This window comes from Cibotium barometz, chromosome 39 (genome assembly GCF_041138505.1).
Source record: "Cibotium barometz isolate CiBa-2024 chromosome 39, ASM4113850v1, whole genome shotgun sequence".
NCBI lineage: Eukaryota > Viridiplantae > Streptophyta > Polypodiopsida > Cyatheales > Cibotiaceae > Cibotium > Cibotium barometz.
The window spans coordinates 30,677,543-30,694,742 of NC_141084.1; the positions used below are offsets into that span (position 1 = coordinate 30,677,543).

The 17,200-nt window shown below is 43.0% G+C and overlaps 1 protein-coding gene across 1 annotated transcript; it reads right to left on the reverse strand.

The window, feature by feature from the left end:
* Positions 1-12,292: 12,292 nt before the first annotated feature.
* Positions 12,293-15,185, reverse strand: LOC147615980 (uncharacterized). The gene is made up of 2 exons (XM_086778041.1): positions 15,049-15,185; positions 12,293-12,701 (listed from the first exon to the last, which is right to left on the reverse strand). Exons 1-2 carry the CDS (start codon positions 15,181-15,183, stop codon positions 12,303-12,305), a joined length of 534 nt encoding a protein of 177 aa, XP_086634167.1. The 5' UTR covers positions 15,184-15,185; the 3' UTR covers positions 12,293-12,302.
* Positions 15,186-17,200: the final 2,015 nt, after the last annotated feature.

Here is a 17,200-nt window from a genome sequence, read left to right on the forward strand (position 1 = left end):
ACAAAAAAGAGTAGCTAGCACTACTTCTCGCTCCCTTCTATGCTCCCTTCTCCGCCTCCTTCTTCCTCGTCTTCACTCTCATCTTCTTGTGCAGGGTCCTGTAAACAAGGGACAACATATATCAATGTATGAAAAATCAAATCTTTATTTATAATATTGACATTATTTAATTACTTTCAAATACCTCGGGGGACTCTCTTGTAGCCCGGATATACTGCTCCTCAGTAATCAACCCGTCATTATAGAAGTGCCTCCATGTATCTCCTCTGCGATGGGTGGCGGTGGTAGGCTGGCTCGACAGGAGTAGGGTACCTACCCACGATATCAAGCTGCAAGATGACACAATTTGCGGAGGGGTTAGTACAAAGAAACAACCTCCTAATAAACTACATAAACAATATAATTTGAGAGCGATACTTACAAACTGCGCCTCCCATGATTCAACACCCCCTGCTCCAAAATGCAGGCTTCCATATCGCTCCATTTGGATCCTTCGTGCCTCCATGTGCATTAGACTGGGTTCCTCCTTCGCTGACTTCATTGCTTTCTTCCACTCACGCTTGTGAGCGGTGTGGGGCGGGCCCCTTGGTGGTTGACCTCCCTGGAGCCTGGCAAGCTCCGCTAGTGCATGCCTCTTAAGCGAAGATCTTTTATTACTAAGTATCGAAACAATCTTTCACTTGGCCCATTTATCTGTGAACTGAACATTGGGGGGGTTAGGATACCTAGAGTGAACAACAGCAAGGGTCTCATCAGCTAACCTCTTTGGTTGATCTTTGTAGTGAATAAAGCAATCTCTGTAATTGTTAGCAATTACAGAGCACATGAAGGCCATGATGTCCTTCCCCCGTGCATCCATCAAGATGCCTCCTGTCTTTGAGTGATGTCATAGTAGATCGGACCATCACCTAGAGGCACGTCTTGATCATCGGAATCATTCTCGTCTCCACCGCCACCCCTCCCAAAGCACTGTGCCATGCATCCCCCACCGCTCTCCCTACTACTGTGTCATGTCGAGCTACTACATTGGCCATGCATCCCCCACCACCCCTCCCTGCTACTGTGTCATGTCGAGCTACTATGCTAGCTACTGGAGAACCAAGTCTCGACGACACGGGAGTACACCGACGACTCTGCGAGGCAGAAGGGCCTCCTGACAACATGGGGGAAGGGTCTCGGCTATGTAGCCGACTGGGCTGTGTTGACTCCACTGGGGTAATTTCAAAAGGTGTGGGGTTGGGGTGGTTTGGAGTCTGTACTCCTGACTCCTAGAGTACCCCATATAACTCCGCAGGACTGGGAGGGTGTCCCAAAAGGTTATATAAGTCCCGAAAGATGGATTCCCGAGGATCAGGTGAGCCTGAAGCGCTTCTTGGCCACATGATGAACTATAAAAAAGAAAAAAAAGAAGATTACTGATGAACTGAGAAGAGAAAAAGATAGAAAAAGAGAGAAGGAAAGAGAGTAGAAAAGGCATACACAGCGGGGATAAAAGAGAGGAGAAAGGAGAGGAAAAGAGAGGAGAAAAAGAGGGGATAAAAGAGAGAAAAAGAGAGGAGAATAGAGGAAAAAGGAGGGGGATAAAAGAGAGGAGAATAGAGGAAAAGAGAGGAGAATAGAGGAGAATAGAGAAAAAGAGAGGAGATAAGAGAGAAAAAGAGAGACGAAAAGAGAAGGAAAGAGAGAATAAAAGAGAGAAGGAAAAAGAGAGAAAAATATAGAGTGCAATCTATTTTTTCAATCATGCTTTCCCTTTCCATCATTAATGCAATCCCCTTCTTCAATCATGCAATCCCTTTCCATCATTCATGCAATCCCTTTCTTCATTCATGCAATCACTTATCATCATTCATGCAATCCCTTTTCATCATTCATGCAATCCCTTTCTTCATTCATGAAAAAGAGAGGAAAAAAGAGGAGAAAAAGAGAGAAAAAGTGGGGATAAAAGAGAGGAGAAAGGAGAGTAGAAGAAGTGGGGATAAAAGAGAGGAGAAAGGAGAGGAAAAGAGAGGAGAAAAAAAAGAGAAAAAGAGAGGAGGGGAAAAAAAGACGCAGAAATAATAGCGTCTATCTGCGCATTTAACAGCGCGTCTATAGACGCGGCTACTTGTTTCCAACACAGAGTAGACGCGTCTGTAGACGCGCTTTTAGACGCGTTTTTAGACGCTTTCTCAGATGCGTCTATAGACGTGTTCTGACAGACATACTATTCAAAAAGACAAAAAGGACATGCGTTGCGCCCGACGTGCCGACACAAAAACACAGTTGTTGTACAAAAATAGTCGTTTCAAAGACAGCAAAGGACGAATCAAACGAGAGAAACTTTCAAAGAAGATCAACCCTAAAGAGACTTACCTTGGATAGAGGTATGGAAGCTTCTTGTCCTTCTTCAAAACTGTTTCTATTTCTTCTCTTCCTTGTTCACCCTTTGCTTCTCTTTCTTCTCTTCCTTGTTCACCCTCTTCTCTTGTGTGCTTGGAGATGATTGTGTAAGCATGGAGATAAGTGTGGGTGCTTGAAGATAAGTGTGGATGCTAGTCTGTGGATCTGTTAATAACAAAGCAAGCCCGTTAAAAGTATGTGAAGAAAAGCAAGCACGCTAAAAGTAGGTTTGAAAATGAAAATCGCATCTACACGAGCGTCTAATGTCACGTCTACTATCGCGTCTAGAACTGCATGTAAATGCGCGTTTAAAGCAGTTTAGACGCACCTATAGACGCATACTACACAGAACAGACGCGGTTTTAGACGTGCAAATAGACGCACCACAGAGTTTTTAAATTAAATATTTGATACAAGAGTAATTTTTTTTGGGTTGTTTATTTGTAGGATGTCGAGGAAACATGTATCGTGCACGCAGGATTACACTCAATCACATCTCAAAGTATGGAGAATGGGATGCAACCGTAAACATGGTAAGTGTTAAAGAGTTAAGGTTGATTGAGATACCTATGGGTGTTCATATGTTTGAGTTATGATCCCGTTTTAATTTGATACAGGATGCAGTGCCACACCCGCATATGTTGCCCTATGCTCGTCGTGAGGAGGCAAAGCGTCGGCAATATAAGGTGGGATCTTCAGGAGGGATCGTTATGAATGCATGGAGTGATGGTGATAGTAGCCCTCCGCCATTACCTCATGAAGTCGTGGAGGAGGAGGTGTCTGATGATATGGTGTAGGATTTATATGTCCATCAATCCGAAGGGAGGGATAGCATGGAGCAGGATGATCTTTTTACCGCAGCATCGACTCCACTGTTTGAGGGGTGCACATTCTCTATTCTACGTGCCTCCCTTGAGTTACTAAACTTGCAAACCATCTATGGATGGAGCAATGCAAGTTTGAATGCATTACTCAAGTAAGCTTTAAAGTCTATTTTGCAAACATGGTGAATTATGCTAGTGGGTCAATTACTCAAATGCTTTTCCTCATTTATGGTCTTCACGTGCAGGCTATTGTGTAAAATGCTTCCAAGGGAGAATAAATTACCGACCTCAAGAGATATGGCAAGGCAACATGTGACCTCTCTTGGAGGATTAGATTACAAGCGCATCCATGCATGCGTCAACGATTGCGTTTTGTTTCGTGGACTACATAAGGATGCAAGAGAGTGTCCTACTTCTGGAGAGGCAAGATATAGCGCAGATCTCAAAACTTTGGACGTGCCTCGTAAGGTTCTGTGACATTTTTCCATAATCCCTTGCATCCAACATATGTTCAAGTGCAAATCCATTGCAGAGCTCATGTCATGGCATTCCTCCCATCGATCAACCGATGGCAAGTGGAGAACTCCCGCAGACACTCTTGCATGGAAGCATATTGAAGACACATGGCCAAGCTTCAAGGAAGAACCTAGGAGCTTGAGACTTGGATTGGGTATGGACGGTGTGAACCCATTTGGTCTCAAAAGCACCTCTTACAGTGTATGGCCAGTGATATTGGTGAATTATAATCTTCCACCCTCTATGGTGATTAAGAAAGGACATGTTATATTATCTCTTCTAATTCCAGGGAAACATAAAGTCAAAAATCTTGATGTTTATTTGGAGCCTTTGATTGACGAGCTAGAGATACTTTGGAGAGGTATCGAGGTGCATGATGTGAGCAGGCCTCACGAGACTTCAACTGCAAAGCAATCTTGATGTGGACGATGCATGACTTCCCAGGCTATGGCGAGTGTTCAGGTAAGCATTGCACTTCTAATTATGAGTAGGCAAAGGATGTGGCACCCTAAACCCACCTTCAACTCTTAATTGCGTCTATTGTTCAGGTCTCACTACATCGGGTTACCATGCATGTCCTGTTTGGTTCGCTTGTTGCCTCACGGCGGGCAGACGCATTGAATAAGGTCATCTATGAGAATCACCATTGATTTCTCCCACCTGATCATCCTAGATATGTTGCCCCTTGGAATGAAGTCCTCCCACAATCACTCACAGCGGGAGATTGGATGAGAATTTGGGACGGTTCCATGACTCCACCACTTGGCATGAGCCGGTAAGGGTTTGTAACTATTGTGTGCTATATTGGCAAGAAATAAAGATTGCCCGCTAACACTTTGTGTAGATACTCCATCTTTTATCGTTTACCATATTGGTCCCACCTCAAGATCAATCACCTGCTTGATCCCATGTATATCTTCAAGAATGTGGCATCTACCATTTGGGAACATTTGAATGGGACACGAGATTCCGTAGGCATAAGGGAGGATCTACGTACCATAGGGAGGATGTGTGAAGCTTGGCCACAAGAGAGACCAAATGGGTGTGTTTTTTTACCTCGTGCACTGTGGAGGTTATCAAAGCTAGAGATGGTCGCGGTGAAGCGTGCTATTACTACAATTCGTACTCCCACTGGATGCATGAGGTGTTTGAAGGGGGCCTTTACAAAGAGTAAGAAAAGAGGTGTAGAGCAATTATATGGCTTGAAATCTCATAATTGGCACAAGATGCTCCAAGTAAGTATTTTATGTGCATAATATCTTTTTCCTTTCAAATTTGTGAGTGAATTAGAAGCAACTAATCAACCATTCCTCGTGTGTTTAGTTCATACTACCTACTAGCATTTCTCATAGTGCATCGAAGGACGTGAAAGATTGTATTTACAAGATGGGCGAGCTTGTGAGGTACTTTACATGATACAAAATGTGATGCATATCAATGCCCCATGCAAGGTGTTTATATTGCTAATATGGTGTACTTTTTCATTTCCAGGTATGTGAGCTCAAAATAAATAGATCCCACCATGCTTGAGAATGCTCAAGTTATGTCAGTGGAGGTGGTTTGTTTAGTGGAGGAGACATTTCCACATTCTATTCTCACAAGCCAACTACATCTCATAGTGCATTTGGTGGATGAGATTGCTATATGCGGTACTATACATGCACAATGGTTGTTCTTCCTCGAGCGCTTCATGAGTGAAGACCTTGAAGGGTTTTGTGAGACAAAATGCAAGACCCGAAGGTAGCATGGCCGAGGGTTGGTTGATACAAGAGTCACTTGTATATATTTCTGAGTTTCTTGTTGATGTGGATAGCTCTCTCCCACGACTATGGAGAGATGATGAAGACCTAAGGATGACCTCTATTGTGCCTCAAGGGAAAGGACGCAACAAAGTAATAGACACGGAGTTGCTTAATAATATCAACCTCTATTGCGTGCTTAATAGTGATGTGATGAAAATATGGGTGATAAGATACGAGGATGCGAAGGCAAGAAGACAAGAAGAAAGGGCCCTCTTTCGTACACACCATGGATCTCGTGTGCCATACCCTGAGTATCTAAGAGCACTTCCAAAGGATATTCATGTGGATTAGCTACTTGACGAAATGGAGAAAGCAGAGAAAGACGAGCGGATGCATATCACAATGGAAGAATGGGAGTATGCTAGGGGATGCATGAGCAAGGTCGGTATATAGAATGTTATGCATAAGTTAGAAGCTTTCAATAATTTAGATTGCTTATTTAATTGATTTTGTCTTGGTGTAGTGCACTATGTTCAATGCTATATGGTGTCAGGGCAAGCATTTTCGAACACAACGGATTGATGATAAGAGAAACACACAAGATTGCGGCATCATTTCTAGCTTTGAGGGAGCCAATGGAGCCATGGATGATTATTGTGGCATAATCCAAGACATTATTAAGCTTGACTTTTGACACTTCTTTGTGTATGTTTTGGATGTAAAGTGGTTCAAGGACGTGGTGGAAAGAGGCCCTAATGCAACAATCAAACACCATGCAAGTGGCTTTGTAACTATTGACTCCACAAAGTTTTGGCAAAGTAAGAAGGACACACTAGTACTACCGCAACAATGTGAACAGGTACTGTACACACATATAAAAGTACTCACTTTTAAATATTTGATACCTTCGATGCAAGGAAAATAACATGATTGTATTTGTATTTGAATTAGGTTGTCTATCAACCAATGGTGGATAATAACTGATGGTGGCATGTCATACCTATTATGCCACGTTCCAAAGTGATGTATAGTACATTTACGAATATGGAGCGTATGGAGGATGATCATGGCCATGGAGGTGATGATGACCGTGATACGAGAGAGGAGGATGATCATGAGAGAGGAGATACAGATATTGAGGCCATTACCCGTGAGGACGAGCCTACCATTGGTGATGCTGATTTTGATGAGCACATGAGTAGCACAAGTAGTAGTGGGTTGAATGTATTTGTAGATCTAAACACTTGTTTGGATTTTGAAGTAGATAGTTTCGCAAGGGTTGATCTCATTGAGGATGAGATTGAACCGTAGCCCATCATTGATATTGGCTAAACTATTTTACATATTGTCTCATTCTCCTCACCTCACTTATTTTTTGTATATGTGGGTTTCCAAAAAAGCATCGATGTTTTTGTTAAAATTATGTGCTTTGGTAATCATGGGTAATTTTTGGAAAGCAGTGATGTACATTTACCAGCCTACACCAAAATCTCACTTTTTGTACTCTCTATTTTGCGTCTAAATACGTGTCTAATTCTCAGTGTAGACGCAATAATAGACGCACTAATACACGCGTAAATAGACGCGCTAATACACGCGTAAATAGACGTGCTGTTAGACGCAATGTTAGATTCTCAGTGTAGATGCCCTAATAGACGCGTCAATACACGCGCTATTAGACGCGGCTATTAGACGCGCCCGTAATTTCTCTATTCAAGCAACGCCTATAGACGCGCCCGCTATTATGCGTGTCTATCAAGCGTATCTATACTTGCTTTATTGTGTTGTTCTATAAGAAACATGCATAGAAAATATGAAAGTTTAACAACTCTTTAGAAGAACATGTATATGGATAAAAAATGTGTGAGGACTTATAAATTTGAAAATCGAAGTTGCCTTTCCTCCTAAACCATATTTTGTGGCACCATACTTCTCCAATTGAGAATTATGTGCCACCTTTTATTGTGGGTAAGACTTATTGTCCTTATGCTTTTTACATACCTTCTTCCACTCTTTTTCTATGTAATGGGTCGATAAACCTTAAAAATGTGCATGCAACATAAGCACAATTAGAAATGTAGAAAGGAGGAGAACACATATCTTGTACTTGAGCACCACGCTTATGGAAGAGTAAGGAATAAAGGAGATGAACTGCAATGCTAAGAAAGAATAAGATTGTAGTTCTGGTTGTGGGTACGTGTCTCGGTCTCGATATGAGGGTTATTTTCCAGTATACAGCTATCATCACAGCTATACGTCCCAGCTATAGCCACATGTAGCCACATTGATCCATAAGTTGTTAGTTGTGTTGTTAGCCACGTACTGTGAACCAAAAAAATAGAGAAGCCGGTGAGAATTGTCTTGAGCAAACCGGATGGGTGGGGATGCCTTAAAGATATGTAGGGTTAGATTTGTCTAATGTAACATTTTTTATAGATACTTTTTATACATGGAAACATAAATCATGGGCCTTTGCCTTCATCATTCGAGGATGACTCGGCACACCCATAAGAAGATAACATGAGTGGTTCTACCAAATGATCCCATGTACATGTGAGAGATTAAAGGGATAAATCGTGTGTTTATGATGATGACGAATCACAATAAAGCACATATGGATTATAGTAGATTCGACGAAATATGGCATCTGAATTCTTTCATGAGTAAACTTTTGTCCCATATATGCATTTGATTACGCTACTTACAAGATTGTGCATTAACTCTAGGTCAACAATGAGAAGGAGAATCATCATGGAAAATGAGGGATCCAATGCCTCATTACTCTAGTATCCCGGGGCGAGTGGATGATCTATGTTCATGCATGCCCATTTTATGACCCATCACTTGCACACCATGGCCATACCATCTCAATACGATCTTTTTTGGAAACATGGTGTCTTGAATGGAGTGATTAGGGACATCCCATAAACAAGATAACTTAGTTAAATAAGAGATTGTAATTAATCAAGATTAGTCAAATTATCAACATAATGACAACATGAAAGTTATAGTAGATCCAAGCCCTTAAATAGGCATGAGTTAGTGGATTAAGAACTAATATTCTCTCATAGTCTCCTAGATTTTAGCATCATCAAAAAGAGCATATCTAATTTTGAGCCGACTTTCACATACAGCTGATTTTAGTGATTCCGCCTGCGTTGGGTTGTAGACCGCACATGTTCTCGTTATTTTAATCACCCACATGACTAGTTTCTGATAACTCTGCACGAAGTTATACCCGTTGTACATTGAGCCCTGACATCAAATTTGAGAGGCTTGTTAAATCTTTAAACAGTTCTTCCACAACTTCTGGCAAAAACCCTGCGCAAAGGTTGACTTATGATGGTTATGTGGCACATCACTATGCTTATATGGAAAACGTTGTGTAGGTTATAAAACCCACATGTTTTGGTGAGGCTATTGGAAATGTGTGCTAGGATCAATCTATGGATGAGGAGATGGATGCATTGTATGGAAATGAGACTTGGGATTTGGTGTCATTGCGTGAAGGCAAGAAAGCTATTGGCTATAAGTTGGTGTATAAGGTGAAACATAACAGTGATGGCAGCATAAGCAGTATAAGGCTAGATTGGTAGCCAAAGGATATGCGTAAACACATGGGATTGATTATGAGAGGAGACATTTTCCCTGGTTAAAAAGATGGCAATTGTGAGCGCTGTGATTGTGGTGGCTGTAGCTAAAGGCTGGTTTTTACGGATGTAAAAAATGTATTCTTGCATGGAAACTTATAAGAATAAGTGTATATGGATCAATCACCTGATTTTGAGGATACAAGTCACTCAGAGTATGTATGTAAGCTTCGTAAGGCCTTGTATGGTTTTGAAGCAAGCTCCATGAGCATGGCATGACAAAATTGTTGAGTATCTTGTCACTATTGGTTTTCATATGGTAGATGTAGATCACTCTTTATATGTGCACAAGAGTGATAAGGGTATTGTGATCATCACCATATATGTACATGATCTTATTGTTGGAGGTGACAACTTGGATGAGATTGAGCATGTGAAAAGTCTTCTCAAAAGGAAGTTTAAGATGAAGGATTTCGAAGATTTGCACTACTTTTTGGGAATTGAGGTCATTCGCACACCTGAGAGTATTTGACTGTCACAAAGACAGTATGTATTGGACATGTTATCCACACATGGAATGGTTGATCGTAAGCCAATCTCGGTGCCATTAGATCAAAATGGCAAGCTTAGTGTGGATGCAGGTTATCTGTTGGAGGATCCCACTATGTATAGGAAGATTGTGGGGAGTTTGATCTATTTCACGATCAACAGGGCAGATTTGAGCTACACTATTAGCTTAGAGAGCCAATTTATGCAGGTTCCACGCAAAACCACATCTTGACAATGTGCGATGCACACTTCGGTATTTGAGGGCCACTATTGATTATGCATTGTTTTATGCAGTAGGTGTACCATTGGAGCTATATGGGTACACAGATGCAGATTGGGCAGGTAGCATCTCAGAGACAGGAGATCTACTAGTGGATTTATCTTTTCATTGGGGAGTGTTGCTGTGACATGGAGCAGCAAGAAGCAAGCCACAGTTGCCTTGTCGAGCACAGAGGCAGAGTACAGAGGAGCTCTGATGGCAGCATGTGAGGTAGCTTGGTTACGCAAGCTATTTGTTGATTTGAGGTTGTATGTGGAGAGAAAGGTTGTCATATATTGAGATAATCTTAGTAGTATACAATTGGCCAGGAACCCAATTTTCCATGCGCGGACGAAACACATTGAGGTACATTACCACTTCATCAGGGAGAGAGTCTTGGAAGACGACATTGACTTGGCCTATGTGGTGTCAGCACACAAGATCCGGTCGTCGCCTCGCTGACATCTTCACGAAGGCCTTGGGAGCTGAGAAACTCTGCAAATTTTCAGATATGCTTAGAGTTCATGAGCTGGAGTTGAGCTTAAGGGGGGGGAGTGCTGAGATGTCAAGCTTAGCATGAGCTAACACTTACGAGGTGCTTGCATGACCGTTCGACATTTACATCACTGGTGGGTTTGGTAGCTGGCACACCCACATATGTTTGCCAGAGATTCTACAGCTGGACAACACGAACTAGTCCACATCTACCCACTCCTCTTAGCGTGTTCACAATATGGACCGCTTGTATATACTATATTATGTGTGTTAGTCACTTTATCTTCTTTCTAGACCTCTTTTGTTATGTTGTGAAGAAAAAGAAGAAGAATTTTCAGCCTCTCACCTTGTGTGTTCTCTTCTAGGGTTTGTGTGTGTGTGTGTATGTGATGGTTGCAAGAGCTCAAGCTCTCTCCTCGCCTGCATCTTTTCATGTCTCCCTCTCAATCTCTCCGTCTCTCCCTCTACCTCTCAATCTCTCAATCCCTCGAGTGTTAGCGATGACACGAAAATAGAAATCATAGGTGAACTTTGTTTTAGTTTTTGAAAAAAAGATGTGCTTAAGCGATGCGTATTAAAAAGTCATACAAGTGATGCCAGCCAGGCTGCAACTGTCACTTTTTAGCGTCGTATAAGCAACGAAGAAAAGATCATCGCCTATGCGACATCTTTAGTGACGCTTAAATATCGTCGTTTAAATGACGTTATAAATAAAAAAATTATATATGTCTCTTATGCAACGATTTTTTATCTCATAAGCGACCCCCACTATTTTTGTCTCTAAGTTTTCCCCATCCTAGAAGGCGGGGTTGGAGTGAGTATCGCTGCCAAAAAGCAATGGGAAAAAAGTGGGGATCACCCACCACTTTGAAGGTCAAATTGCCTTGACGAAAATCTGACTTTACCCATGGGAATAGTAAGAGTGAACGGGTTGATCTCATCTAAATTGACTTTTGAGTAATCAAGAAGATGGAGGTAAGTCTGTAAGTCTAACCATATCCTTCTTCTAATCCTACATATGCATATGATTTATTTGCATGTTTTCATTGATAATTGAATGATTTGATTGCATGTTTTCATTGTTAGTTGAATGAAATAAAAACTACAAGATGAATAGAGTAGAGGAGAAAACCTTACCTTGAGCACAAAAACTATGCTGTTAGGGAAAAAGGAAAAATGCATTATGAGCAAGAAAGCATGAGATCCATGCTTATAGTTGGGAGATAGAAGCACATAAAGGGAAGAGAGGATGAGTTTCTTACTTGAGGTAGGGGAGATGAGGAAAAAAAGATCTTTTCATTATAGGTTTTGGGAACGGAGGAGAGGCAAAAAGATTGGCAAGGCAAAAGAGACAGTCACGCATGGCATGGGAGAATTCAATTTTTTTTTCTTAGTGTACGACTATACACGCAACTATTGACGCAGCTATGCACGTGACTATAGTCGTGTGTATAGCTACGTATTGTCTATGTAATATTCCCAGGTTGTGGTTGTCACTCTCTCATGGCTACATTGTGCGGCTATGCCCTCATCCTCTTGTAGTGGCACAAGATCCATCTTTTGTGATAAATTCAAAAGTAAAGAGAGTATTATTCTTTTCATCTCTTGTGGAACATGGATATCAATTTGCATTTGCTCCTCATAATGTCATTATGAATTGCCTTCTTTAAAACTGGAGAAATGAGATTAAAAAAGCCAATATACTAATGAGAAAATAAGATTACTCTTATTTGTTTAAATGGAAATAAAATAACCTGGTAGGATACATTATTACATACACTGCACTTGTTTTTAAAGAAAAATACTCATGGTTCTTTCGTTACGGTTATGCACGCAAAGCTAAAAATTTGAGTTTTTTTTTTGAAATGGGGAAGGTAATGTTGAGTTTTATGTAGGGTGGTGAATGGACATAGGGACGTTAGAGCTCATGTTATTCATCTGGATGTCATGTGGAGGGGTAACAAAGCGTTTCCAGAACCAGTGGTAGGACCAGATGGTACCCATGACTTCGATCTCCATGTTCATGGTCTCGGGCAAGAAGAAGTAGGTGAGGGCGCCCATGACCAGCGTCCACCCCGCGAAGAAGATGCCGAACTTCATGCGGCACAGCATGGTGAGGGTGGTGAGGAAAGTGAAGAGCATGTTGAAGAAGACGGCAACGCTCTGCCCCTCTGACCGGGATACCAGTGGGAATATTTCTGTCGATATCAGCCACCCCAATGGCCCCCACGACCATGCAAACGCGCACACGTACACACACACCAGCAACAGCACCACTATTGGCCGGCCACTTTGGAAGTGTTTCTTCGTCTGCCGTTCCTATCAAGATGATTCCAACCAACACCTGCAATAATCACCATAATTACAATCGTTTATTGCTAACCCCTTCCACAGAATATCGAGTCTCGACGTGCCGCGCACGGCTTTGCCAATATAATTCTGATTGGAAATCACCTCATTTACGCTGTAGTAAAAGTGGACTAAATCGAGCCCAAATTTGAAACTAGGATGGCAGAAAAGTAGAAACAATAGATGGTCATTAAAAAAACGTCCTTTTGTGTAATTTTTCTTTTCTTTTCGAAAAACCGAGTGTAATTTTGAGTAGCCTTGAATTTAAATATTTACAATTTCGAAGTCTTAGTTATAAAACCGGTTAACCTATACATGTACATAAAAACTGGTTGAGATTGAAGGGAGTCCTTTTTTCTAATGGTTAGTGAAAGACCATTTTAAATACGCATCTAATTTTTCATAGATTCATCCAATTAGTACTATTTGTTGAAAAAATTAGATGAGGCGTTTCTCCTCCTCCTTTGAAGATCGATAAGATTTTTGAAAAATTGAGCATGCTCTCGACTGTCTTTTCCCAAATCATGTGTGTCTTACACTATATTATCACATAGTTATATTCATTTTGAAATTCTTTGCCCAAGGTCGTTGAAAAAATCTAGTGTAATTGGGTAAGATGTGTGTGAGTGCCTAAGATTCAGAGTTGGGGAAAAGACAGGTTCCCTTTATCCCCCTTAGCCTATATACTCACATTCTAAAAACTAATATGCCTTATCTTGAAAGGAGAAAGAAAAAAATTCTTTCAAATATTTAAAAAATACTAGTAATTAAATGAAATTATGAAGAAAGTGCTTGACATTCAAAATTGCTTTTTTTCTCTTCAACCTTTAGTGAGAACATTTTTTATATAGAGAGAACATTTTTTATCTATCCGTGACCGTTCAAGAGGAGAGGGCAAGGCCAACTATATAGCGAGAGAAGTCCCTACAAAACTTACCAAGGCCAATGCCAATTATAGAAGAGAGGAGGGAGACTTAAGGCCAACCATAATAGAAGAGAGGGAATTATAGAAGAGAGGGAGGAGACTTAAGGCCAACCATAATGGAGAGCAGACTTACGGCCTCTTAAGGTGGACGGGAGATGGATTGGGCAGACTTCCCACCCAAAATTTTTGCCTATTTTGAAAATAAAGGATTAGAGTCAATAAATTACTTTTCTTTAACAAACCTAACATGGAGATGAAATGATTACGATTGAAACAAACCTATGACTAGCATCAATGCAGGGATTAGCATTAATAAAAGGGATTAGAGAAGAAGGGCTCTACGCCCCACTCGGTCAACAAGGACCATGGACACGAGCGTGGAGAGCACGTTAACGGCTCCAATAAGCAATGCAGAGTACAGAGATGGAAGAATTGCACTGCAATGGATATGATTAATGGTGGTCTATTGGATCTCGCTAAAAGATCTCCAAACCAACCACGCTTTCTTGTTGTGGTGAGGTGATGAGCATGAGAGTTGTCGATGCTTTCTGGAGTAATGATGTTGGGGTTAACATTGGGATTAAGCATGCTAGGATTAACGTTGGAATTGACGCTAAAGTTAGTGCTGAAATTGGACTGAATGCTGTGGTAAAGGTTGGAGTTGATGCTAGGGTTAGGGCTCGCATCGATGCTAGGGATCATGTTGGGATTGATGATAGAGTAAGGGTTGGAATTGATGCTGGGGCTAATGTTGGCATCTATGTTGGAGCTAAGGCTGGGATTAAGGTTGTGGTTGATGCTACGGTTAAAGCTGGAATTACTGTTGGGACTAAGGTAGGGATTAAGGTACTTGGGGGGCGTATGATGATGCCCCCACCAGTTCTTGTAGGGCCCCCCGTGCGTCATAGCCGTCCCCTCTGAGCTTATGCAGCACAAGCTCAGCATTGTGATGGAGCCCCCTGTGTGCTAAACTGTTTGGAGTTTCCACTATTAGCAAACTTCCAATAGTAAGCAGCACAGCAGGCACTGCTGCGAATCCTAACGAAAGACGCCATCCCCATGGATGTTTCTTTTCTGCCTCCAGATTCACGATGCTTGCCATCAGAATCCCAATCGTCACGTTCAACTGGAACAGACTGTTCAAGGTCCCTCTTGCGTCTGCTGGGGCTATCTCTGATAAAAACAAAGGTACAGCCTACATAAAACAAACACACACACACACACACACCATTGCGAAAAGCACAATGTCAGCACCACCCCGTTGCGTACTTCTATCTTTTAACCTTTGCAAGGTTATTTGATAATCTTGACTAGCCTTACTCCCTCATCTAAATAACTTTAAGATGTAGAAAAAATGAATTCAACAACTACAACTAAAGGAAACAAGATATTAGAGCGAGGATAAATTAGTGCTTGCCTGATTGCCAAAGCCTACTCCAAACCCCAGCATTATGCGGCCACAGACTAGCATGGCAAGGCTAGCTTGGGTATCAGGGAGGCTGCCAGAGGTACTGTTGAGGACCACACCAAAATCATAGAAGATGCCCGCCATGAGAATGGTCACCTTGCGACCATGGCGTCTACTCACAATACCTGCAAAGAAGGTGGCCACTATCGCTGCAAGGTATAGAGAAGACGTGAAGAACTGGATCGTCTGGCTGCCATACAAGCAGTAGGGATTGGCAGAGCTGCCATCGTCGGTGCTATCTATATTAATCTTTGCGCAATCTGTTGTGTTATCGTCTAATCCCTTCTTAATCTTCTGCTGTAAGATACTTGGGAAAAACTGGCAAAGAAAGTCGTCCATTACAGTAACTCCTCCTGCAGCAAGACCCAATTCAGCTGGAGAATGCTACAGCTATATCGATTACCTTACTGCTGACGATATTTAAACAATCATCGCTTGGGGTGAGATCAGTTGCTTGGTAGCCTGAATTTGTGTGCGCGTCCAAGTGAGAGTGGACATTGGAAGGTTGCATTACGAGGTGTGTGGAGCATGGAGCAATTAATATTAATGGGCCAAGGTAGCCTTTAGATGAGTGTGAAAGCCTTCATGGTGGCCATCTTTTAGGTAAATGAAAATTAATACATTAACATGGCCAATAAAGCATGGCCACATGGATGTTTCCACTGCAGCCAGCGAGGAGCTTTCGAAATCGGCCAGCACGTGAAGGCGATTTTTGGATTTTGGCTCTCTGGCGCAGCTGCAAGAAAAAGCGAAAGTGTGAAGCCTGAAAGGAGGTAGCGGCGGCAGAGACGAAAGCCGGGAGGCTCTGGAGCGTAGAAAGCAGCAAAAAATTCTGGCCGTGTGGGCCGTGTGGAAGCCAGTGGACAAGCTGCTGGAGTAGCTGGCGAGCACAGATGGGGGGCCTCCGTGTAAAGAGCAGCTGGGGGACTCTCTGGCGCAGCTCTGCAAGCCAAGCCAAGGGAAGAGTTGGGGCGCAGGCGTGGCTGTTGGAGGACCGACGTGACAGAAGACCGCCAGGGTGTGAGGCGAGTTGGTGCAGCCGCTCTGAAGATAGTGGCTGGCGACGAATGAAGTGAGTGCAGCTGACTGGCCGCCTGTGAGGAACTCTGAGGGTCAGCTGTGGGTGCTAAAGCTTGGGAACGCGTTAGCTGGTGTGCAGAGCGCCAGCTGTGAAAGCTGACGAGTGCTGGTGTCAGGTAAAACAAGTGTAGAGGCGCAAGGATAGCAAGCCGCCGCGTTGATATGGTTGGGGGACAGACGGCGAAGAAGAGCCGCCTTGGCTTGTGACGGCCTCAAGAAGCGCAGCTGCAGCTATACATAGAGGGAGGCTGCCTTGAAGTGGGTGGCCTGGCTGCCAGCGCAAGAGGAAAGGCCAAGAGTGAGGTCGTGTGGACTGGCGTGAGGGGCCTTCTAAGTGGTGGTCAAGGGCAGCCACCACAGCACAAGGAGAGACGCGAAGGAGCTTCTCTGGTGAAGGGGAAGCGCTGCAGTGGCAGGCGTCAAGGTGTGCAGGTTGGGTGCTACAGATGGACTGCCAACCATGGGGGGGCCACTAGGTGATGCTGCTGGGAGTGTGCAGATATCAGGGGCGAGGAGAGGTGGCGAAGGAACTTGAAGCTGGGTAGATGAAGTGGTCACAGCGTGTGGATGTGGACAGGTGATCTACGAGGGCTGGTGTGGGCCGCGTAGGTGAAGCCGACAGTGGACAGAGAGCAGGGTGCCGAGTGAAGCAGAGGAAAAGATAGGTGTTGCTGCTTGGTGGTGGGCCAGTAGTAGCAGGGCAGATAAGCTGCTTGGGTTTGTTGTGAGGCTGGCAGAGGATCAGCACAAAGACAGAGAGAGTGAGAGAGAGAGATGATGGTCGAGCTGCTATACTGACGACACATGCAGAAGTGATGGGCTGCAGAGACTTGAGGGTTAGCTAGTCGGGCGCCCTCTGGAGTGAGAGTGGCCGGGTTCATTTTGGTGTGATTGATACAGCAGGCAGGCGAGTGGATCATGTGGTGATTGGGGATGTGGTGTATCCTCCGCAGTGTGACAGGCCTGAGTGAGTGTTTTGTTTATGGTTGTGTGAGTAAGGCTTCTGTGTCGAGAGAAGCTT